The 27,439-nt window shown below is 42.5% G+C and overlaps 1 protein-coding gene across 1 annotated transcript in view; it reads right to left on the reverse strand.

The window, feature by feature from the left end:
• ABHD12B (abhydrolase domain containing 12B) overlaps window positions 1-27,439 on the reverse strand; it is a 328,971-nt gene that overhangs the window by 74,136 nt on the left and 227,396 nt on the right. The window contains exons 6-7 of the mRNA XM_069208676.1: window positions 21,280-21,325; window positions 17,929-18,058 (exon numbers count right to left, since the gene is read on the reverse strand). Of these exons, the coding sequence (XP_069064777.1) occupies window positions 17,929-18,058; window positions 21,280-21,325 (176 nt within the window). The remainder of the gene's footprint in view (window positions 1-17,928; window positions 18,059-21,279; window positions 21,326-27,439) is intronic.

Here is a 27,439-nt window from a genome sequence, read left to right on the forward strand (position 1 = left end):
CTATTACAAGTTTGGCAGTCATACAAACAGAAGAAAGCCAGCAGTCCATCCCTAATACCAGGCAGTACAAACCTGGAAGCACAAACAGGCCGGCAGAGCCTGTGTTTCCACCGGACCCATTACGAGGTTGCACACCACCATTGTGACCATGGCGGTCCAACCACCACGTCCTATCAGGCTAAAACAGACAGTAACCTGAAGGAAGCCACCGACGTCTAGAGCTACCATGGAGCCCTTCGAAAATGTAATGTCGCTGCTCCTGCTCACACAAAGACAACAAAATCAATGCTGCTGTCGACAGCAGCAACCCTAAGTACACACACCTACCTGTATTATTAACATTTAAAAACAGCACAAAGCGCCAGGAAACAGATCATGGTGGGGGCCCCACGGGCAGCAGCTACACAACACCCACCCACAGACATCATCACTGATGCACTCACAATACACACACTTAGCTCAGCACACACACACTGCACACTACACAAATACTCATGGACACAGCTCAAACACAGGGACACTGAAGGCTACACAACATTCTCACACACAGCAACAACAGCACACGTACTGCAAATATACAAATACAACTCACACACTCACAACCAACACTGGCCAGGAACTGTCCATACTTACAACACACATATCCATTGATGTAGCATGAAACACATACAACACCACCATGAAACAACCCTGCAATGGACACACTCTTCACACACACACACCAGAATGGAAGCTCAATGGCATGCACAAAACACAGAGAGGCAAATAGACAGAAGATACAAAGATCACCCGAACAACAATACCTGCACATTTGGGATGGGAGCATAAGGAGCATACATGGAAGGAGGCTGCACTGGAACATGTATCACTTTGAATAGGGCCCTCAGACAACATACGTACAGGAAATGGCCCTAAATGGATCCCAGGTGCAAATAATACCAAAACCAATTGTCATACACAGCTACACAATGGGCAAGGGCAATTCTACAAAGCACATACAACTCCTACACCATGGGACATACCTCTACATAAAAGAGCTGCAAGGGACACACACCTAAATGGACACATGCACACTCAAATGCAAAGCAACCTGGCACAACTTACCACACTCCATGTCTGCAATAACAAAACCCAAGAAGACACACATCACATGTATACAATAGCCATATCAAGGGGACAAGTCCAACACCATACATGCCCACATTGCACAACACGAAAAGAAGAACTTACCATAACAAACACTACACAATGCCATGACACCAACATTGCAAATGCACACACATACCCATCACACCACATATATCCTTCTCTTGAGGGGCAACAGTATTCCACACAAACAAACATACTGAAAACAACACCACATGGAGCACCAAGAAAGCACAAACATTGGTTACATGCACACAATCAAAGTCACTCGGGAACAACAGAAAGCTAGGAAAGGAAATGCAGGACAAAGGTGTACGCAACAAACCAACAACAAAAAAGGAATGTAAGTCCAAGGCTAAAGGCCAGTCCATATGCAGGCCAAATGATGGCAATGTGTTGTTAACAAACTTGACTCCTAACTGCCATGTAACCTCCACAGTAATGGGCAGGCTCCTCAGGGATTATCTAGGGTGGGGGATCGGTTTGGGAGGGGGGGTTTGGGCTTTCGAGGAGGGGCTCCTTTTTGGGAGGGTGGCTTCTTCTTTGCAGGGAGAGGGGTATGGCTCTTTGCAGGGGACGGGGAGGCCTTGGAGGAAGGGATACAGACCTTTTGGGTGAGGTACAGGGTGAGGACAGTGGTGAAGCCTAGATCACAAAGGAAATGTTTTTTTTAGACACACGGGGACAGTCATCAGAATGGCGTTTGGATTTGGAGGTTGAGGGAGTGGCTATCTGACGTGCATTAGTGGATGTCTTGGGTGCGTGCTTGTGGGATGTATGCTTGTGTGGGGTTTGTATCTGTTGCGTGGGTGAATTAGGGCGTTTATGTGCTTTGAGCTGAGGTGGGGTGGAGGTGCTGGGGGATGCCATGGTGAGTGTTTGTAGTGGTGACTGCAGGTATGAAGGATGTGGTGCATGTAGGTGTGTCTGTAGTTGGGGTGTCTGCAGGTGTGGTGATGGGGTGGACGTCTGAGGGTCTGCTGGGGTGGCGTCTGCGGGTAGGATGGGTATGGTGGTTGTGTTTGTGACTGTTGTGGTGGTGTCTGTAGGTATGCCAGATGTTGTGTGTGTGATGTTAGGTGTGGGGGGGCGTCAGAGAAAGTAGTGACTGTTGCTGTGTCTGCGGGTGGATGTTGTTTGTGTGTGCGCCAGGGTGTCTTGTGCTGCTTGTGTTTCTGAGCACTCCGTGTGTCTGTTGAGGTGGAATCTGTCTGTGTGCTTTAGGTAGGTCGGGGAAGGGGGGATTTGGACTGGGAAGAGAGTGGTGGAGGGGGGACAGAAGACAAGCGGTGACTTGCTGCCATCAGTGTGGAGGCCAGAGCCAGAAAAGATCTCTGTAGGCCAGCCATTTCACAGTGAATGCCCTCCAGGAGCATTTGTCTGCTGGAGTTGGGTCGCCAGTCCTTGGATGGCATTCACAATGACAGACTGACCACAGAGATGTTTCTCAGGAGGTCAATAGCCTCCTCACTAAAGGCAGCAGAGGGAACAGGGGCTGGGGCGGAAGTGCCTGCAGCAAAGGAAACACCCACCTCTTGGGTAAGCGGGCATGGCCAACTGGGTTGGGAGCAACAGGGAGGGCGGTAATATAACGGGGTGGTGGACAAAGAAGGTGCTGGGGGGGTTCCCTCATGGGACCACCACCAATAGGGAGTGGCCACTGGAGGAGAAATCCAAGGATGTAGAGGCCGATCCGGTCTCCCCTGTGGCACTCTCCTCACCCTCTGGGCCACTGCGTCCCTCCGTGTCGGTGGTCTCTTGACCCAAGTCCCGAGGGCCAGATGCTTCCCCACTTGGCTCGGCCCTATCTCCTTTGCCTGCCTGACCTGATGCTGGCAAGAGAAAGTGAAAGTGGGTCACAAAGTGGACATGAAAACAGTTCAATCACAACTCTGAGAGACAAACCATGCCATCATGTCAAGTAGTCTCCCGCAAAAAGTACCACCTAAGTGGTACAATCATGTGCCATAACATAACCATGCATGCCATCTGGAATTAGGAAAGTGACACAAGTGAAAAGCAGGAATTCAGACAACTACATTTGCATGGATGAAGTCTAGCAACCACACAAACTATACCACATCTAGGTTACCAATCCATCCTTAAACCTGAGACACATGCAGCAGACCCCAGTGAACTTGTAGCCAACAATTTGATGCCATTGTATGTTACTCTACCAAACACACAGACACAAGCTCAGGCACACATCTATTCTGCACTGACGTGATGTACCAACTATATCAGAGGTTGCAAAGGAAATGCAGCTGACACATGTACAAAACTGCAAAAACCTGGGATAGGTGACATGAAAATGCCCATGTCACTACAGACACATCACATCAATTTACAGCTCCACAAGTGACACCTGTACAAAATGAGTCTAGGCGGTAGTAGCAATGTCACTCAGACGTGCCCCAACTGTGGCATTGTAAGGAACACCAATGAAGTCACGTTCAAAATCTCAAGGAGAGATGTCTCCAGAATACACACAAAAATGATCCAATAAGGACCAGGATAGCCACCACCAATGTCTAACACTCACTACAATGTTCACATCTGAGTGTGTTTGTAGTGAACTACAGTACTGTGCAGGTTGGAGAGATACAGAATATGCAATCACCAACAGAAGGACACCAACTTCTTGTTCAACGAGAAACTACATCACTACCCACGTCTCAGACATGGCAAGCATGGCAACTGTCTGTAGATGAATCCCTGTCCCCAAACACATGTGATCCAATCATCACTGCAAGTCATTCCATGATGTATTCCAACAGTCAGGGCACAATCCCCAATCTTTACACAGGTGCAGTGTACTTCTCAACATGAATAAACATAAAGTGGATCCACACTGTGGCCCTACAAGTCATGTCCCTCATTGCTACTGCAGTTTAGCATGACTAATGACATGCTATGAGGCATGAAGGTATCTGTCAGATGACATAAGATGGTGACACACTCCAGTCTGTGGCACTACAAGAAATGGATGACCGCTGTAGATGTACCATTACCAGTTCACCATGCACATATATGTGAGCGAATCAGACATCATCCCATCGACATGGGTAGCACATGCATAAAACAGCAGCATAGATATGTATCCTCAGGAGAATGGAGCACATGCTGACATGTAAGCTGGGTGTTGACATGTCACTTGTCAATGCACATTACCTAATTACAAAGGGAAAGTAGTTTGATACAGCTGCTATAAATAAGCCATGTAAGTCATGTCACCTCTGTGATGGACACCTACGTATCACAGACTGCAGAGAGGCACCAGCACCCATCACAGACTGAAGATAAATAGCTCCTGGGTGGCAGAGGCCAACTTACACATATTTACAGGCACATGGCAGAGGACAGTGATGCACATCCTACTTACCTTTGGCCTGTAACATTTGGAGGGAGTGATCTGTTAGAGAAAACTAACACCCACTAGCAGAACAAACAGTAAATATTTGTTCACTTCGCACAGCCTATGTGGTCCCTGCAAAGCAATTGGTCTGATGATATCCTACAGTTTTGTCCTTAGTCCCAGGTCCAAAAGGAAAAGCACACCAGTTGGAAACACTTGACCTATGATCTGTGACACATGACACATCCCTCATTGTCAGGGGAGCAGTCCTTCACTTACTCACCAGGCAAAGGGACAAGCAGGAATTTGCCTTGTACTCACCCCCTTGTGGCTGCTGTGCTGCCCTCAAATGCCCATCCAACTCCGGTTAGGCCACTGCAAAATGCAGGCCATTGGGGGGGGGATCATTGTTTGACAGGCACCCCATCCACATTGGAAGGACAGCCCCAGCTGGTCCTCCGCAATCTTCAGGGCCCAGTGTCTCAGGTCCTCCCACCTCTTCCAACAGTGGACCCCCAGGGCCTGTACCTTCTTGGCGATGGCCTTCTAAATCCCCTTCTTCTGATAGGCATTGACCTCCTTGAATGCCAAAGAAAAGACTAGACATTGTGTCCAAAAGTCCCATACAATATGGCTGATTCACATAAATGTCAGTGTGCCAAGCTACGAACATCCTGTCCTGACCATACTACCCATGTGTGGCACATAACTGGCATTGGACACAGGGATGACTACAATCATGCCCTATACAACGCCCAGCTCAGGGTCTGCACAGACTAGGTAGGTCAACTGTGACTTTTGTGGGACATGAGCTAGCAACCTGACACCGATCAGAAATGCTATGAGACACATCACACCAGGTGGGTACTGACAGGTAAACTCCTCAGTCAAAATCCACTATCGCCCTTGGTTCACAATGAATGGAGTAGCATGGTGGGCGCACAGAGAGTCAAGCCTGTCCATGTGTGGACATATGAAGATACAGATGCAGGCACACAACATTTCAGGGGGTGGTGGTCTGTGTGCCACATCAACAACACAAAAAACACTTCTGCACGTGTGTTCACTTAACCTAGGGTACCTATGGAAAGATGTGGGCATGCATTGTACTAGTCCTGCTATCTGCCCAACCAACTGAGTCACATATCATGGCTCACCAGTAAGCAACACCATGTTTTCACTTATGCAATGACCTAAATGCAATGCCTTTGCACAGGACACGTGTGAGCTGGATGAAGGTGACAACAGGGCTGTGGGATCAAGGTACCTGTCAAGGATATGTAACACACTGCCAAAGATGAAAACAGCACATCCGTCACAGATCAACAGCCTGCCCAGTGGACAGAGGTTCAATAAACTGCATATTGGCACTGAGGCATGATTTGGTGTCTGTCCATGATGTGCATGGATACAGGCTGTGGGCACAGTGCCACACTTGCATAGCAAAAGAGATTTGTTACCAGCCAAGATTACAACATATACTGTGATAAACATTAGACGGGCCTGGGTCTCTGCAGACTGAGCATTAAGAACTTCATGAAACACCATATCCGGCACTTATATGCATATCAGTACATCATGTAGCCAACAGGGAATTGGCATATGATGTCTATATGCAGAGCTGAGGGCCATAGTAAGTCATGAGCTGGCTTCCAAACAACAGTCTAACAAGGCCAGATGTGGTTTGAGATCGCTGTGTCAACACACACAGCTCAAATTACAATCAACCAACACATACAAAATGCATTCTCTGCTCGTGCTGTCATGCAATCACATGTGATCACACATTTGATAACATATTTTGCTAAGAGATGCCTGGGGATGACTGTCACAAAACCTCACCTAATTATGTGCATCCAACACAAGCTGGGTCAGGAAACATTCAATACACACTCACAATGTTTCAGAACAGAAACAGAAACATGCCCATTGACTCAGCCTTTGATGGACACTGACACCACATAAAGAGCTTTGACTACACAATATGACAAGCTGGGACAAACTCTAGGCTGCCTAAATGTAATATATTTCGAAGTAGAGAAAACTGCACATGAGGCACTTACCTGCTCCTTTGGTGCACCACAGCGCTGCTCATACAGGGGTAGGACCTCCTCCGCCAGCTTCTCAAGCACCACAGGGGAAAAGGTAAGGGCCCTATCACCTGTTGTCTATGGCATGATTGCTCCCAGAGGCGGTACACAGCAGCTCAGGTAGTGGAGGTTTGCTGGCAGCAGTGTCAGGAGTGAAGTGAGGGTTTTTCAGAACATGGCAGTCACGTCCGCCACGTACCCGACCGTCACCACCGGTGGACACAGCCATTGACCCAATACTGCCAATGGCAATAACGTTAACCTATGGCTGTGTACACTGCGGTAGCAGCGCCTACCACCATGACCAGTGATCATGGGCGGTTACCAATGTCCAATGAAGTAAGTCAGGCAGCCGCCATTTTAGAGGCATGCTATGCCATTTTAGCTGCTTTATATGTGTCACTAATCCGAAAATGTTGTTCAGACTAATTATGAGTGGTGGCATTATCCTATCATGTAGGTAATTTGTATTTTACATCATGTAGGTATGAAGCCAAGCATATGTGACAACATGATTAAGGGCACTGGACCCCACACCCTACACCCAGGGCAATTTAGGTTTTGGGGCATTAACTCACAGTCCGAATGGCAAGTCACATTCACCTATTTTGCTGTCCAGATAGATGATGTGCACACATTTGTGGAAATGCAAGGGGGAAAGGTGTCACTTCTGTGTGATTGAAAGTGGTGATGTGTACTGTGTATCATGTCCTGTGCTACTCACATGCAATGTCACTGTTCGTCTATTACATGCATTATGTATCTTGCAAAGGACACATTGAATGACAGCTGTACTCTCCTTTTGTCCTACATAGTTACCCTGGGAGGGGAAAGATCAGACAGACTACTGTGGACCGTCCACTGGCAGATCTTCAGGCGATGGAGGACAGACACATCATCCAGATATACCAGATGGATAGCCAGACAATCGTGGATCTTTGTTATCAGTTGGAGCCAGATCTGTTACCTGTCATCAGTCATCCAAATAGCATACCACCCATGACTCAAGTCATGGAAATGTTGCACATCCTTGCCACAGGGTCCTTCCAAAATACAGTGGGTCTATCTGCTGGGATGTCCCACCCTATGTTCAATCTGGTCTTGAAGGATGTACTCTCAGCAATGCTGAAACACCTGGACATCTACGTACGGTTTCCTCAACGTGAGGATTTTGGCCATGTGAAGGCTGACTTCTATGGTTTAACACACATCCCACATGTGGTGGGAGCCATTGATGGTACACATGTAGCCTTGGTTCCAATGCATGGCAATAAACAAGACTATCGGAACAGGAAGAACTACCATTCCATCAATGTCCAAGTTTTGTGTTTGGCAGACCTCTACATTTTCCAGGTCTGTGCCCATTATCCCAGTTCAGTCCATGGCGCCTTCATCATGTGGAACAGTGCCATTCCACAGCTGATGGCACGACTGTACCCAGAGAGGGCCTGACTGGTTGGTAAGGCACATATGTCCTGTTTGTTTGTATGCAATGTCTGCTTCCAGAGACAAGATGCATGGGACTAATGATTGCAAATTTGCCAAATTCCCTTACAGGTGACTCAGCATACCCAAACCGTCTATGGTTGTTGACACTGGTGGGGAACCCAACTACGCCAGGGGAAGTCTGCTTCAACAAGGCAAATGAAAGGACACGGCGTGACGTGGAGCAGGCTTTTGGGTCCTGAAAGCCATATGTTGTTGTATGGACATGACTGGTAGAGCCCTCCTCTACTCTCCCGGGAAAGAGTGTAAGATCATTGTTGCCTGCTGCATGCTCAACAACACTGCCCTGAGGAGAAATATGCCATTTATTCCAGGTGAGGAGGAGCTAGCAGTGCCACTGGGTGAGCCACCTGAAATGTCAAGTGAGGATGGCAGTGATGAGGATGAAGGTGGAGACATGCAGGCAGATCTCATCAATCACTACTTAACTTGAATGTAAGTAGAGATTGTTATGTGATTACTGTGACTGTATGGGGAACTGTAGTAGTCAGGATGTGCTGAAAAGGGTAGCTCTTTTTCAAAGAGAAAGGGCATCTCATGCTGTGCATTATACAGGCAAGGTTTGCTAGCTCAGTCAAACTTTAACACGCAACTACCATGATGATCTGCTTTGTTTGGCTCAGTCTTATTGTATTGTCAGTGGAGCAACTGAGGTTTGAAATGATAAGCGGGTCATATGTATTCCTTTACCTGCCTGAACTCCATGTATATTATTCCTTCTTCCAAGTGTCTCTTCCATGCCATCCTGACCTGGGCATTTCTGAGTTGTGTCATTGGCAGGTTGCTTTTACTGGTCTGACATGTGAAGAGGACATGGATTGATCCTGGTAATGTTGGTCTCAGATTTGGGGTGGATGAGTTCTGTGCCCATGCAGCCACCAGGACAGTAGGTGGGAAGGAATCTGAAATACACAATATACTTGTTTGCTGTGATGTGTTGGTCCAGTGGTCTTGTGTGCGTGATCATGTGGCCTTGCAAAATGTCATCCTGTGCAATCCATGCGTACTACTTCACAATGTGTCGACATTGATCCTGTAAAATCTTTTTGTGGCTCTTGATGTGTTTCCTCAGTGCAGGCCAGTGTGCCTGTGCCACAACACTGAACTGGTTTGTGACATTCCACCAGATGCTTGCTCATTGTTTATGGGCCATACCGTCACATATGGAGGCTGAAGAAGGCACTAAGCCCCCCGAAAGACCATTCTGCAAGAGTCCCACATTGCCATATTTTACCCAGAAGACCCATCTTACCTCCATTATTGCTCTTCAAGTCATTTGAGCTAAAATATTCTCCTGTCTTGCAACCGAGACAATACCCTTCATGTTCCAGCTACGTTGACCATGTTCCAGTTGGATGGACTGGTTGCTCCATTTCCCACAACGCCCCCGGATCATACAGAAAATGTCCATAGTGATTCTCCAAATTGCAAACATTATCTTCCACTTCTTCACAGGTTCTCAGAAGCAACTCTAGGCATCAGTGTCCTCAAAGCTAATAGCACAAGTAGGCAGGACCTTAATATTAAAGCAAAGCAAGAATGGCAGCAAGTGTCCCCTCATTATCACTTCCATCACTCATTCGCAGAAGGGTGTGTTTTAGGGCTGCATTTTCCTCAAGACAATCTCCTCACATAGATATGTCCCCTGGATCATTTGCCCAGTTACGCCTCACTATGTTCTTTTTTTATACATTCTAAAATAAAATATACTGTATTTGTGAAGCAGTGATAACTTTGAGTTACAAATAACCACCTGCACAACACTCTCTAGGAAAGAATTTTGTTGTGGAATAATGTAAGAACAATGAATTTATATTGCCAATGGGAGTCAGGTCAAATACCATGAACACCATGTTATGTAAACATTCCTCCTTTCACTATTTTAAATGTTTTTGTTAGTGAGATTTTTGGAGTGTGTAATATGACTTGTATATTGCAAATTGCTATTTTATAAAACGTGTTGTGAAATGGCTAAAAAAACTGAAACTGATCATAATTTATCATCACCACTAGGACACACTGTTTGCAGGCAGTGTAGACTATAGCATATGATATTACATAATTGTTGTAAGACTCTAGCATCTTGATTAAACAAATATGTCAAAAGGGTGTCATAATTTGACTCTAAACTATGCTTTTCTTGCTCTTGCTGGGCTCCCTATAAGAAGATAACGGATGATTACTGTTGTGGTGAAGTAGCCAAGGTATTCAGTTAATGAAAGGTTTTTTTCTGTTTTATTATGGAGTCATAAATTGTCTAATAACAATATAGTTTATCTCTGATTATGTGTTATTTTGTTCTAAAGCCATAGAACAATATGAAAATGCTTAGATTTTGTCTGATCAAAACACTGCCAGTCTCTATCGCCTGACATAATTAAAATGGGAAATGTAGAGATGGATGTGTAGATTTTAATGGCAAACCTTTTATCATCTTTCAATCATCCCTATCTGGTTCTCAAAGTCTTAACTGTCTACTTCAATAATGAGATATTCATATGCTCTCATTTCCTTTACTTTTCTTCCTTGCTCAAATATCCAACTTTGGCTTACAATCGGTTATCCTTGCAAAAGGTGTTTGGACAACATATCAAGTTTTAAATATCGAGTTGCAGAAATATCAGAAAAAATATAATCATACACAAATATGCTGAAATGTCGCTGCCAAAAATATAGATTGTTTTAGGTAAGTAATATCATTTTCAAGAATAATGTTGTTACAAATAACATTTACAATAATATAATTGACAAAAACCTTTTTAATTCACTTTATGTATTTTAGTTCACATTTTAATTGTTATTATTGTTTGTATAATTATTAATAATATTTTTTAATATTGTTTGTCATTTTAAGTGACATACTTTTTAATTGAAATTGCTGAAAGTAATTTATAGTGTTGCAGGGGGTTGCTGGGTTTGTAGGGGCAAGGGGTGGAAAGCTGAGTAATAATAACTAATTTATTTTTAATTATGTAATTGATTATTTATTATATAAGTTGTCTAATAATTATATTTTTTAGTTATATGTTAGGTGCGGGATGCTGGGTTTTTAAGGGTGTAAGGTGGGAAATTCATTAGGTAATAATTAACAGTCAATTATTGTTTTTTAATTATTTAACTGATTATTAATTATGTAAATTATCTAATAATTATGCTTTTCAGTTATATATTAGGTGCAGGTTGCTGGGTTTGTAGGGGCGTAGGGTGAGAAAATGATTAAGCAATAACTAATTTATTAATAATTATTTGATTAGTAATGTTGAAAATTGTGTAATAATTAAAGGTTTTAAGTTATATATATATTAGGTCTGGGTGGCTAGGTTTCTAGGGGCACATGGTGGGAAGTTATCAAAATATGAATGAACAATTAATGTATTAATAATTATTTAACTGATTATTAACTGATTATTAATTATGTTAATTGTGTTGTTAATATAAAATTGCAATGTGCAGTTAGATCCACTGAAAAAATACAGTGCTATTCCATGGAAAAGGTGGGAAGAGGATTTTTAACTTATCTAGGGGCCTATTCACAAACATCAATTTGTAGTATGGTTAGTAGTTCTTCAGTACTACTAGTAATGCACTACAAAATGCTATTCACAAACTTAAATGTGGCGGGTAATCCGCCTTTCCTATCGTTTGTGTACAAAGATCTGCGAATGCAGAGATTTCTACACATGTGGTAGGTATATGTTTTAGTAGCAATTGTGGAGGATTGTGGGGGAGCAACGGGTGGAAAATGGGTAAAACTGCTACATGTGAGAGGTTAATGAAGTAATGAGGATGGGGTTCAGGAAGGTTTAAGGAATAGTATAGGGAAGGACATGCACCCACTCACAAAACAGTTAACCCATTGCTAGTCACAAACTGCATCTATATATTTTCTACAGCCAAAAATGATCCAAAACAGTAATAAATGTACACCAGCTCAGAGCTGGGGTAAGGCCAGCACTACACATGGTCAACCACTGGTACTTCAACACCGTCCCACAGAAAATAACTGAGGCAGTGACTTAAAATAGAAGCTCATTGCAACTAATGTTTATGTGAATTAACCTATTTGAGTTTCTATAAATGTAAATGCATTGAATATAATGTTCATTTTTCATGTCAATAAAATAGAATTAATCATTTATTATAAAATATGTTTATACATTTTTAATCTAAAATTAATGTAAATTTATTTTCTAAATTCTATTATTAAATGTACTGAGATTAATTATATGCCAAACTATTAATACGTTTTATAACATAATAAATACATATATCTTTTATATTTTAGGTGAGATTGTTTAGATTTGAATACTGTGGAAAACTATTTCAATTGAAGGTAACATATTCAAAATAATTATGTATTTAATTAACAATAAAGTGAATAATAATTCTGTATTTAATTAACAAAAAGTTAATAATACTGTGGTATTTTTATACTTTGCTCTAAAAATATATATTTAAAATTAATTTGCAATGTTTGATAATATAAAAGTATTATTATTATTTTCTTAAGTTTAATATACCTTTATACTTTTCCCTAAACTTTCCCATATGGAGATCTCCAACCTGGTGACGAAGACCTTCACTTATGTTTGAAAAGTTACAAGAAGTAACTTTACACTTGTAAAAGAGACGTGACCCTCTGAATTCCAGGGGGGAGCGAAGTTATTCAAAACAGTGGGAGTAAATTCACTTGTAATAGATCTAGAAGTGTAAATTAACCTATGTGAATAAGACTATAGTAGTTATGGAGGCTCAAAGAATGGCAATAGAAAACTATAAAGTATTCAATTGCATTGTTTAGGCCCAGAGTGTCAAGAGGTATTAAAATCTTTACTTAAAATGATAGCAGCGAAGGGGCAGGAGACTAAATCTTTTCTCTTATCTAGCCATGGCCTAATTTAAACCACTTTAGACAGAGTACAAGCTTAACGTGAGAGAGATATAGCTTTTACACGTGTACCAAGAAACCTCAGGTATCTTTTCATGAGTTTTTCACTGCATTAAAAGGAATAACTAATTTATGAGATCAGCTCATGCTTAAAACTAACTCTAAGGTAATCCAAGATCAATTTAGGTTAATGGGTCACCCTGCGTTAGATGAGGCACTTACAACTGCCAAGGCTATCCAACAATCTGTTTCTTGAGGTAAGGAGGTCAATGAGGATAATATGGGAAAAGGATGAATACGGTTTGTAGTGTAAAGGAAAAATTGATGAAGCATGAAGGGATCAAGGCCACAAAATGGAGAATACATTTGTATGTTACCACTGTGATTCTGTATTCCATGTGGCATATTTTGAAGAATTTCCTGCTGTAGAGAAGGAATGTAAAGTCTGCAGGAAAAAGGGTCATTTCGCCGAAGTATGTATGCATGGTAAAAGTAAGTTGGTGGACCCAAAGAAACAGGAGACGAGTGAAAAAAATTATAGTATATTAGGAATCCAGAGTGTTAACTGCAATATGGAGGAAGAAGATCCATGAACCCCATGGGTACTCTAGTGGCATTGGGTAAGAACTTAGGGCCTCATTACGAGACTTGCGGTGGGGGTCGAGCCACCGCACTCCAGGCAGTCCAAATGCCACATTAAGACCCTGGAGGTTGGTCCGCCAGGGGACCACCGTGCCCACCAGGAACATGGTTCCCGACAGGCTGACAGTGGTCAGAGTCATGGTCAGACATGGCAGCGCTGAGTTCAGTGCAGCCGCGCTGATCACGAGTCCAGTTTCCGCCAGCCTTTTCATGACAGGGATCCTGCCATTTAAAGGTTGTTGGAAACACAGTGCAGAGGCCCCCCTCCCCAGCAACCTGGGAATGCGCACTGTCTGTGGCTTTGCAGAGAGTGCGCATTCCTAGGGTACTGGTGTGCCACGATATTGGCCTCTGCTCCCTTAAGGATGCCGAGACCAATACCGTAGCACTGTTCCTGCCAGGCTGACCGGCGTGAACGTTGTAATACGTTGTAATACGATGTTCTTGTCTGTCGGCCCGATGAGAAAATTGTCATACGGCGGGGGTGAGGTAGCCGGACCGATGGCCGCCTCATCCAGGCGAGTTTGGCTGTCAGCTCGTCCGATCGCCAAACTCTTAATGAGCCCCTTAGAAGTTATGACCGCTTCGAGTTACCCATATATAACTATCACCAAAGACTTCTTAACAGTGTAATGAGTGGGAGTGTTACAGGACAGCAGGATCCAGATGTAGGAGCGGTGTCATCGAGGGCAACACTATTGAATTTATATGGTCTTTTCCCACATTAGTAACCTTAGTAGGCATCATGGGTAAATATATAGATTACACACAAGAGTGCATATGCTTTGGGATATGGGATCAGAGGATGCTTTACATCATTTTGAATCCTTCTTTTCCCACACAGTTACAGGTAGCTTAGGATCAGGATTTTACTTCTAAAATAATGGAATACTTTTCTAAAGCTTTCAGGAACTGTCAAGGTAAATTAAAAGGTTTCCAACATAGAATTAATTTGAAAGATGATTCTGTTCCAATAAGAACAGAAAGCAAAAGTCACTATTTCTGTAAGACAAAAGTTACAAACCATATTGTATGACATGCTTACCCAAGAAGTTGAATCAGCAGAGTGGTATCACCTATTGATCAGTAGATTGATATAGCAAATAAAAACAATGGTTGTTTGTGTTTATGTACATCCTCAAAGAAAATCAGCTGGTACCCATTATAAATGAAATTATATCTATGTTGGATGAGGCAATGGTGTTTTGAATATCACTACTACCGGCCATAGCTAATCTCAGTGAGAAATATCTCTCATGCTGGTTGGCTAGTCTTCTCAGAGGCTGGAATCTGTTGGATGAAATCCAAGTTGAATTCCGCTCGGGACAAAGTAAGGAGTCTGTTTCAATTGCATCTCTTCACCAGTTGCATTCTTAGCAGGATGCAGGACACTGAGGAGTTATCATGTTATTGACTTTCAGCAGTTTTTGATACAGTCAAACCAGTCATCCCGTTGCAGCACCTCAAAGCCAGAGGGATAACTGGGCTGTCGAGGACTTTGGTGTGCTGCGTTTCTTTCTAACAGACCCCAATATAATTTGACACCTCCTGGCACTCCATTAACACTTTCTTTCCCTGTGGGCTGCCCCAAGGTCCCCAATCATGTTTAATATGTTATGTTATTTCTATTAATAAGGAGCACTAATTACCCAGGGGGTCTCTTGGTGTTCAATTTCAACAGAAAGAGAAAGTGAGGTACTTGATAAAAAACAAGCTAGAAATATGGCGAATTAAAGAGACATGTTTTAAGGGCTCTTGTATAAGTGGTTAGTGATCAGTTGAAGGTCTCCTGGAAGGGTTTTCCATATGTGGGGAGTCTGTATATCTCTTGTGCCGAGATGAGAGAGAGCAGTGAACTTTAAATAACATTTTGAAAATCCCATGATTTTGAAAGGGGAGCTTGAGTAGCTTTTGTAGAATAGTGAAGTCGCAGTAGCGAGGGCCACGAGTCATCAGCTTAGGTGTTTGATCCTGAATGGCCTGAAGTCTGGTAAAGAGGCTATTCCTTCCTGATAGGTCTGGGCAGGTAGTGGATGAGCGGGTTATGTGTCTTATTCCACCAGGATTACTGCAATCCTTTCTAACATGGCCTCCTAATCGTAGGCATTTCCAGATTGCAGAGGGTATATAATCCAACCATGAGACTACGTAATGGTCTCAGTAAGTTTGACCGTGCTTCCCACGCTAGGCATTCTCTGTGCTGGATCATCGCTAAATAAAAGATACATTTACATTTCAAACTACTCTGTCTTACCTACAGAGACTTGTATTGATCTGGCCTAGGTCTTTCTGCACCCCACTGTATTCCCCAATAAATCTCCTTTAAGTTTGTTTTAATCTGGCACTGCTGTGCTACTCTGCGTGCCTCATTTTAACCGGATATGTTGTGGTTGTACATTATTCTATACCCTGGGATTCAAGTTATGGAACAACCTTCCTGAGGCAACTCAAACAATTTATAATTATTCAGCTTCTAAGTACTTGTACTCAAGAGTGTTTTACTAAGGTCAAATTCTTTCTCTCCATTCTATGTTGCATGTGTCTATCCTAGCACCAAGATTACTCAGTGGTCATGTGCTTGATCATTATTATCATATTTATTAATAATAATAATTAAAATAATAATAATGTTTACTTGTCGCTGCTTCTGAATTACAAGCTTTTATCTCACTGAAGTTAAATTCTTACCTGTCAAGTTCATCTGCCACTTGCATGCTCAAATGGTTCTTTCTTGTTGTGTCAAGTTTTCCTTGACAACATCACTCCAGCAAAAGGTCATTAGGTGACACTGAAGGTAGTAAACTGAAGAACAATGCCAACCACTAGTACAGTCTATACTATTGTGAAACTACTACAACTCTCAGAATCATTACGAAACCAGAAGCCTTGGGCATTCCTACGCAAAATATATATTTTCAAATACAATACACATATCTTTTTATTCAGAACAATAAACTGATTCTAAAATCATACATTAAGATATTACAGTAAAATATTAATATAAATATACAAGCTACACCTCACTGAAATGGTCTAACAAAGTGGAAACTGGTCTAGGGTTGCTTATGTTCCCTTCCGGAGGAGACTTGTCCGGCAGTTCAGGATGAACTATTCCCATGAGGAGCAGGGTCCGTAGAGATTTGCATAAGGTGGGCCTCTGTCTAGAGAGGAATAGTAGGTGAAAAGCACTGGGCTGGAATGCTATCAACAGTGACTGTCAATGACCTAGACTCTTTAAAGGCATTATTCCCATCCCTTTTGTGTGTTTTATAGGTGGTGCACACACACACCCACATCATTAAGCAGTAGGATAAACCATTTAAGAAAAGTCTGAATTTGAGCTCCCATCAAAACGCCCAGAATAAGTCCATTATTTAAAGCTGAATATAGAGGGTTCTTAGATCTTTAAGGTTTCCTACTATTGAGAATGTTTGTCTGCCTATGAGTGCCAGAAGGAAGGGTGGGATAATTGATGTCCAAACTTAAGGGGTCATTACGAATCTGGTGGTCACTAGACGGCTAGACTCGCGGTGGCAGCCGTCCGAGTGCCATATTAAGACAACGGCGGTCGTGCCGCAGTGGGACCGCCAGCACCACCATGATCAGAGATCCCGGCGGTCTGGTAATTGCGGCAGTCATTATCTGCCAGGGCAGCGCTGCAAGCAGTACTGCACTGGGGATTACGACCTCGTTCTCCGTCAACAATTTCATAGCAGTAGCACTGCCATGAAAAGGCTGGTGAAGAATGGGTGTAGGGGTCCCCCTGGCCAGCACCATCGCAATGTTTACTGTCTGCTTTGCGCCTTGCATCCTAAAGCATTGCCACCGGCTCGATTACGAGCCGGAGACAATGCTGTAGAGCATTTCCCGCTAGGCCAGCGGGCAGAAACTCAGGTTAATGCCCGCTGACCTAGCGGGAAACTCTTAATGGGCCTGGCAGGGAGGTAGCCACTATTGTGGCAACCTCCCCGTCGCAAGTTCGGCAGACGGTCTAAACCATCCGACGAATTTGTAATGAGGCCCTTAGTATAATTTATCTGAACACAAATCTCTATACTGAAACTATTTCATGGATTAAACTACTTGTTGATTTACATGCAAGCATCAGATCAGCTGAGCAACAATGGTTTCTTACCAGTTTCTTCATGAGAACTTACACTTCCTGTCATTTTTTAAAGCTGGCAGTACTAGTACTTATTCATCGCTACCTATCAATATGAAACAATTCATGGCAATTTTTGAACTAAACTTAACAATTCAATTTGAATATTTTCAGACCGGCATTGATAAATAATACTTACCCAGTTCCAAGAGAGTGTCCCCAAATACAGACTGGACTTATTTTCTTGCGTGCCTTAACCCATTCATATAGATGCATAGCATCAAAGGTAAGCCCCTCTTCACTTGGTTCACCGGTTGAGTCACCATAACCTTGAAACAAATTAAATTTATATATCAGAAACCAGGCTTTATTTTTTTCAGTCTGAACACAGAATTACCACGAAACACTACTTGTGCATTATTTGATCCTTTTTTACATTGCAACTGAATATGGTTTTATACTTTAGAGCTTTCTTTAATGATGTTATGTTTTACTCACTTACCATTTAGTGTTTCTTTTCGTATATATTCTTTTTTTTAAATATAATTTAAGCCTTTGTAAAAGGTCCTTGCATTTTGCCCTCCTTTCACCAGATTTTAGTAGGGATGGTCAAATTCACTTTCAGTAAGAATGAATGTAATATTCAGATTTTGACTTAGGTTTTTATTTTATTTTTTTAGCTTAACCAGCCCTTGGTTACAGAAGTAATAAAAACATAGTTAAAAAGTGTAATTTGCTGATAGAGGCAGGAAGTAAATGGTATAGGTAGAAAAAGTGTTTGAAGGGAGAGTGTGGAGAGAGAATCTTGCATGTGTTTATTTTCTATTCTATCATCTCTGAACTTCCAGTGCTCCTTCAATGTAATCTTTTGAGTGGTACAGTGAATGGATGCCTAGGATATGGCAATGCACATGTAGTTTACCCATGGAATCAGAAATGTTTTAGCATTTTTTCCTTGGGTTCTTCTAACATAGTTCTTGCTACACAGAGATTTTATAAAAAGTATGTAGCTTTGTATGTGATTTATTTCTTCACATGTAGTCTGCTCTTGTGTATTGATGTGTCACTATGTTTCCTTTGATGTATGCATCTAAAACATGGAAACAGTCCTTGCTTATTGGTTACAATTCTCAAGTGTGATTCCATGGGATATGATCTGATTAACCAATCTCCATTGTTACTATGCTGAATGTAGTGACCACATCACCCTGTTAGTGATTTCATTACTTATCAGTTATGAAATTTGGAAAAAAATCAGATATAACACAATGGGGTCATTACAACCCTGGTGGTGTTAGAGGAAGCACCGCCAACAGGCTGGCAGTGCTTCCAGGGGAATTACCGCGGTCGCACAGGGCAGCGCTGCCCAGGGGAATACAAGTCCCCCTACCACCAGCCTTTTCATGGCAGTAGGAACCACCATGAAAAGGCTGGTGGAAAGGGCCACTGGCATGGGCAGTGCAGGGGCTCCCTGACACGGCCCCTTAGAGCTTTTCACTGTCTGCTATGCAGACAGTGAAAAGCGTGACAGGTGCAACTGCACCCATCGCACAGCTGCAACACCGTCGGCTCCATTTGGAGCCGGCTCCCGTGTTGCGGCAGAGATCCCCGCTGGGTCGGCGGGCGGAAACCAGTTTTCACGAGGCCGCCCGCCAAGGTTGTAATGAGGGCCAATATTTTTGTAGCAAGATTTATGTGACATATATTTACATATGTGTGACTGCAGAAAAAAATAACATTCTGAAGTATAGTGAAAAATCAGTGGTGGTAGTCCATTTCAACGAACCGAAGAACAGTATCACCCAAATTTGTTTTCAAATTTTAGAGGTTGTTCAACAACCATGAGTACTATTATGAGGGGCAGCTTTCAAAGACTACCACAACATGAATTTCAAAGGCGACAAAGGAGCGGGCTGACTTTAATTGCTTTATGTATATTTGAATGCATGTGGTAATTGTGTAGAGCAAACCTAGTCAAAAGGCAGTGGAGCTGTAGAGGGCAAAGATACTTTCAACATATGATTGAAGAGGAAGCCAGATTCTGATAGCAGAAGTGGGATATTACTTCACTGTGATGTAATGTTCCTCAAGGAGGTGCATCTTCAGCTCCTTCATAAACTGGAGCAGAGTTGGCTGTTCTGATAAATACAGGGATATTGGTCCAGAACTGGGTGCATAGACGGAGAAGGCATTTTGCCTTGCTTTTTCCTTCTCACACTGCTTTTCTTCCAGTCCAATGGTGCCGTAGCTGTGGGTGTTCCAAGTTACTCAGAACACAAGGATTAAGTTAAATTTATATACCCTGAGATTTAGAACTGACATTCAGATCAGATTTGGTTTAGCTTTGAAATAAGACTTAACTGAATTAAGTAACATTTCTGCATCACTATTTTATTTTGTGTTTCTGTATTTTGCAGTTAAAGTTCTAGAAATAATGTAGACTCAACAATGAAGGGCAAATAACATCTCATACGATGTAAGTATATTGGTTTGTCTTGCACAGAAAATGATGCTCATGCATTGAACTCGTATGCTTGAAAAACTAGTTAAGCCTGAAAATACCACAATATTTAATTTAACAGAATCATTTTAGTGTACTAGATACATGTTATTAAGATATTTGGTACGTGTATTTGCTGATACCTCATGTGTAATTCAGTTGTGATTCATCAGATTCAGATTAATGACCTTTAAGTCACATCTGTGCATTGCTTATTTATGTTACATACTGGCCGTCATTATGAGTTTGGCAGATGGGAAAGTCCGACCGCGAAACTCCCCACGGGGTTGCCGCTGCCTACGCAGCGACCTCCCCACCGGAGAGTTATTAGGAGTTTCCCGCTACGTCCGAGGGCAGAAACCTCCATTTCCGCCCGCTGGCCTAGCGGGAAACAGGCTACAGCATTGTCTCCAGCTAGTAATCGCCCGGAAGCAATGCAGTAGCCAGCAGGGTGCACCAGCACCCTCGCAATGTTCACAGGGCCCCTCTGTTGCACCCTGCACCTGTTCTCCGCCAGCCTTTTCATGGCAGTGTTACTGCCATGAAAAGGCTGGCGGAGAACAAGGTCGTAATCCACAGGGGAGCGCTGCATACAGCGCTGCCCTGGCAGATTACAATCTCCGACACCGACAGGCCACCGGGATCCATGATCCTGGCAGAGCTGGCACTTCCCTGGCAGTCTGACAAGTCGGTTGTCAGACTGCCACACTCGTAATGGCCCCCATAACCTTTACCGTTAGATACAAAAACGTGTGTGCATAAATAAACTGTGTAAAACTGAAACAATAGCAATTGGTCATTCAGATTCAAATCCAACACCTCTGTTTAGTTGAAAATTGTTCATGGTTCATTTTGGTCACTGATAAACGAGTATGTTTTGAGAGCAAATTGGATGGGCCTCATATATTTGTACTAAAGACAATGCTCTGAATGTTTTTTTCTCTCTGTAGTGAATTATAGATACAATATGAAATGAAGACAAATGTGTATCTTTCAAAGGTTACATCAGTATTTGCATTACACATTTTATATATTTAACAAACAACATACCTCTGTAATCAAGCGCCAATACGTGAAATCCGGAAGCACTTAACACCTGTAAAACAATAAAACAGAATCGAATAATTAACACAGAAACATCAGAGGCAAGGAAATAAACTACTTTGACATTAAATCGACATTTTAATATTAAATATTTTGCTAGTATTGAACTAGATTTGATATCCTTTTCAATACTTCAAGATGATGAATAGTGAATAAAGCATCTTCAAAACACAAAGAATAAAGTGACAATAATAAAAGAAATGGAAGGCAGTTCAACACATACCTTTACATCCCTGCTCTTATCATTAGTGATAACATCAAACGTGAGATTTTCAATTACACTACTGATGCAATCAGTTACCATCATTAGCAATGATATACTCAGTCTTTGTCCCTTGTCAGAGAGATAGTCCGCGTCAGCACTTTTGTTCTGGGCTACAGATAAACTACAGCAAATCAAAACTGTTTCCACTCACTGAGACCCCTAACCCTCTCAACTTAGATTATCCACTATGTTGGTGCACTGACTTCACTAAATAGTTGGGTACTTTTCTACATAGAGACAAGACGGAGGTCATCTGCAAAAATTACAGCCCTGATATTCACCCTTTACCACACAGATAGAACACTGGATCAAGCTCCCGCTGCAGATTGGACTTCCATCATTAAGATGATTGTGCTACCCCGTTTCCTGTATCTATTCCTTAACATTTCTATACCACACTGACCAATGGCTTTTTTGCCATCTTGCAGGTCTTGTTGACACACCTTATATGGGCTGGACAGCCGCCCTGAATTAGGTGGAAGGCCTAATACGAGCGGGGTGGCTTTGGGGTTCTGGATATGCATCTATATTATCTAGTGGCCCAGTGTCATTCTGCGTTCTATTTGTATCATCCAGATATCAGGGTACCCTACCTCAAACCAGAAAATGTGCAAGTACCTTACACCCCCCTCTCCTCTCTGCTGCTCTTGGGCCCACTGTGTGACCCTACAGACATACAGACTCTTTATACCACATGTTGGGCTTGGTTCAAACTCCAGAGATATGTAGGTGGTGAGACCCTATACTTCCCACATATCCCGCTCAGGAATAACCCATAGCTTCCTCTCACACAAGAACGTGCAGTACAGCAAACACATACTGTGCATCAACTCCATGGTGTGGGTGACCTCTTTTTAAATGGCAAAATTAGACCCAGTTCCGCCCTGATAGAAGAGGCCTCCACCACTCTGACAGATTCACAATCCATCGGCTACATAATACTATGCACGCTCCAATCTCCACATACCACGAGGAGCCTCAAGATTTCTCTCCATCTACCACAGGGTCAGGATTACTACAGGATTGGTGACGTGCCTACGCTACGCCGCTTATCAGAGCATTGGAGCCGGGAGGCTGCGGGAGGACAGGTGAGGTCATGTGAGGATACAGCAGCATTTTGGGCAAGTCTTGACAGCAGGCAGTGCTCATCAGAGTATCGGAACATCCAAGTTTGGACCCGTGGAGCCGCCAGGAGCCGCTGGGAGGATGCGGGAGGCTGTGCACGGACACAGTGGCGTTTTTGTTAAGTGTTGGCAGCAGCCGCGAGGAATGGGGGGCAGTGGCAAGTGGACAGCAGTTGGAGGCAGAAAGAGGTATTAAGTGTTATTAAGTGTTCAGACGCCATTGTTGTCAGATCAGGCAGCGTGGATACAGCCACCAGGAGAAGGAAGCACTGTGGCAGCTTGTAGAATGCTGCATGCTATGAAATGCCCTAGTCCTCGCAGCCCTTACTGAATGTAACAAGAGCAGGCTCCTCTCTTGCGCTCTGGTACCATTACTGGCCCTGGGAATAACAGCAGGGAGTCCAACAGTGTCCAATGGTAGTGAGGAGTGGCCGAGAATAAGAAGCACTAGGCTGAAAGCACCATGTGGTGCGCGGAAGCGGCCAGTGTTAGGCTGGTTCAGCTTGTGCACACACTAGGGCTTGCACCCATCTTTAGCCCCCTCAACCGGTGGTGATCCATCTAACCCTGCTTTCAAGGCTCATTATTAAACCACTACCAACTTGTGCCTGAGCTTTGATTGACTAACAGCTATGGGGCCCAATCACTAAGTTATATATGAACATAATTTTTTCATTATTAATTACACTTACTGAACTTACGAAACTAAGGTGGGCAAGCAGGACAAGTGCAAAACGTCTTCCTTCAAGTCATTGTTGCCACTGCTGCCTTATAAAAAAAGTTAACAATATGGAACACTAGAGCTTTGTTGGTAAGTGTTAGGGGAAATGAAAACGTGATCAGGTAATGAAAGGGCACCCATCCCCCCAATAAGGAGAAAGAAAAGGCTTCAAACCCTGCCTGCAGGGTACAATCAGGTGGGGAGAGCCAGTTGTTAATTTCTCCAGTGTTTTGAATATTTGAAAAGTCGACAAATATAATGCACAAGTTTGACTTTTTTAAAGATTCAGTTGGGACTATGCTTTGTGTATCTGAGGACACACATTCCTGCCTGGTAAGGACACAAAAGACTCAGGAGTGACAGAAGGCAGCCCAGAGTTGTTAGTAAATCCACACTTGGGGCCAATGACTGACTTGAACTACTCTTACTGAGGTCTTTGTCACCAAAAACGTCTCTGGGTTCCCCCAGCTTTCTTTCACAACTGATCTCACCAGAATCAGAATGTGAAAATAGAGGATTGTCTCCCCATTGCCAATCAAAATCAAAGAAAATGTTAAAATTATTAAAAGACAAATACTACTATAAGGCTATTGACTAAAGCCTCCCAAGACCAACCACATTACATAGCCACCGGACATAAACATTTTAGTTATGCTATAACTTCACCTCAATTGATGTCTAAAGACCAAGCCAGAATGATGACAAATGCTCCATGTAGTTGAAGCCAAAGTCCCCCAAGATTAGATCAGTGGCCAACTAATACGTTCTCATCTGAAAAAAGGGATCATCACGAATGGGGCATCCTGTGTTTATCTAGCAAGGATGCCAATCATATTGCACAAACTAAATTAGGGGAAGAGTGTCAAGCAGGATTGCAATAATTCCAACAAACATTAATATGATGTCCCTCAAAAAGAAGACTCGCCAAAACACCCCATTAACACGGACAGGGGCCATTTGGGACATTGTATTCAGAACACCACAATTAAGATTAGAGTCTCTGTCCTATCAATCAAAAAAGATGGATGTCCAAGTGGACTTACTTAATGTAGTGGAACAATCGGTGTCAGGGATCGATCAGAAGGCGGGTGATCTAATTAAATTAATAACTAGAGTGCAAAATCATGCAGCAGCATCATATATTGATTGCACTTGCGCACCACAGATTAATAAACTGGCAACCATTTCCGGATGCACTGACCACTTTGATACAGGATCTCAAAGCAAATTTGGATGGCCTAGACCGCATAGAGGATGCCCACTGTTCAATACAAGTAGTCCAGGATTCTGGAAAAACCATGAACACAAAGTTGGGGGAATTGGAAATCTTAGGATCAGTGACTTACAGTTACTCAAAAGAGTCAGTTGAGAAGAAGTGGGGAGCTGGTAATCAAATGAAATCCTTCATGGAACTGAAAGAGGAATTCTCTCTCGATAGTCAAGATATTTTTATTTTTTTGCAGATTAGAGATTTCTTGGTTACTGCTTCCAGGGAGAGTTTTTGCGTGGAGAAGGTCGAACTGATGGAGCTCCCCGAGAGCTTAACGAAGTGTAATATTAGAAACTTCTATATGCTTCTTTTGATTTCTATGCAAGATGATTTGGGGAAGCAAGCAGAGAACTTGAGAAGTCGTATTTGTTCCTCTGAAACCGTGTTTTCAGAATCCTTGGAAATGGGTCAGCGTGTATTACTTGCTGCTTGGCTACAAGTACAGCATTATAAGACATTATTTAACTTATATTATACCCCCGCCAAAATAGCTAAATGGGGAGGGACAGCTTGGCTCACTTTTCCACAGTGTAACAGTACAAAAGCAGTTTTATGCCATATGTTTCTAGCTGCAACAGGCTTGCAGCATTTGTAACCGACATCAGCAAGTTTTTTAAAGTTGTACTACATCAGGAAGTATGCTTAACACCTCAACTTGTATTATTCAGGATTGACGAAGAGGTATACACGGGTCAGTCTCAATGCTTTGTGTTTTTAGCCATGTCAGCGATGCAGAGCTGTATTACATCTGATTGGTTAAAGTTTGATCCTCCAACTTAATATCAATGGCTGGTCAGCATACTCAATGTATTAGTATGAAGAGTAGCCTTTATGCCTCCAAGGATAAGGCTGTTAGAAAGAGGGGAATTAAATTAAGGGCTCCATTGTCACAATGGCTATCGAAATAGTAGTCGGCAGTTAACGGAATTGAATTTAAACATGTTGTTATGTAATGATTGCTTTTTATGGATCAAAATGATTAACTATTTAGTTTTCAAGGTTGATGGCTTTTTTATGTATCTTATTGTGTGCTTTTCAAAATAAAACATTAAAAAAAAAAAGAAAAGGCAACATAAGGCCAGAAATAAGCTGAAAAACAGAGTAGTAACTAATCTTAGTAGATGCACTAACGAATTAGCTGATATTACAGTGCAGGCCAAGGGAAATCATAGGCAAAGCTGTAATAAACCTAATAAGGGGAAAGAGGTGTGTCCCCTGTATGGCAAACAGACATGGAGAAGTCACAGAAATAGTCCCTTCAATGCAGAAGATGAGGATTCAATGTCAGTAAGTTCGGTGTTTTCTATGGACTCGAGCGCCATAGTGAAGCAAATCATCCCAACTGAGTACCAAAGGGATGTAATGGGTCCAGGTTAAGAGACCACGGAAAACAATGTGGAGCATCTAGAAGCCTTCTCATCTGTGCCAGTCATCACACATTCTCTTCGTCTGCAGGGAAAGCCGGAAATAAAGGCCCATGAGACTATATGGAACATGGTAAATACTCAAGAAGGATGCAGTCATGAGGCAAATCCACCTGCCATGCAACTGATACAAGATCCTCCATGTCATCCAGGTGAGGGCTGCCAAGTTATCTTCACTCCAGAATATCACTCTGGGGGAAAGCATGACATTCTTAACTGGGGAAACATCTTAAGGCTTCTTAGAGCAGTTCTATCTCTTGATAGGATCACTTCGGAGGATATTGAATCTATCAAATTTATCCCACAAAGGGAAGGTAGTGCACAAGAGTCCACACTGGTGACCTGGGCTTCTGTGCATGTATCTAAGAGAATCCTTCATGAAAAAGAGTGTTTCCTTAATTGGAGAATAAGAATTACTATGACTCATATACCCAGCCTCGTTTGCGCCTCAAAAAGACTGATCCTAGAAATAAATTTACACAATGAAAAACAAGTACACTCAATTCTTGAAAACCCAGTAGGAAAATCAAGTCCATCATTGTCTGTCGCTCACTCTCAGTCAAGCAGCCATATTACTACCCATGAAGGCACCCACAACTCTCTCTCTTAATAATTAATATCTACATTCATCCAGATACAAGGAAATCAATGTCCGGGAAACTTGTAAATGTGCTATTGGAAATACCACAAGAGGCACACCCTTGTGAAATAATTTTATCTGGTGATTTTAATATGAACTTACTATGACCATTTACTCATGATGAAAGTCTGCTACACCAAGATTTATTATGGGACATCCCTAATCAGCTTACTGGCCTGTCTGGTAACGGTCCAAGAGATGTAAGGGCAGTTGCCCTACAAAAGGACCTTGAAGCCCTGAGTTGTGAAAGGTAGGCTGAAACAAGATTCTCTCTGCCTGCATGGACCTATCAAGCAGCTGCCTCATATTCAAGAATTGATTTTCACAGTAGTAACTTCAAATCTTTTTCAAATAATTTCTTCCTTTCAGATTTAAAAAAACAAGTGAAAGCGACCACGGGCAACAAATTATTGAGTTTAAAGCCCACTGCACTCTGCATAAAAAAAAAAAGAAGTCCAGCCATTGACAGTAAAACATCGAACAACAATACACTTAAGAAATTAAGGGTCAATTTATATTTCAGCGGATGGCCTATTGTTCTGCAAGGATGATAGAGTTCATTATCTGTCCCTCTGGTGGAGGGACCACCAACTTGCCAGTCATTTATAAAGCATTGAAAGGAACCGCACACTCCAATACTTTGTCATTTTGGTAAACAGGAA

This window comes from Pleurodeles waltl, chromosome 9 (assembly GCF_031143425.1).
Source record: "Pleurodeles waltl isolate 20211129_DDA chromosome 9, aPleWal1.hap1.20221129, whole genome shotgun sequence".
In the NCBI taxonomy this organism is placed as follows: Eukaryota; Metazoa; Chordata; class Amphibia; order Caudata; family Salamandridae; genus Pleurodeles; species Pleurodeles waltl.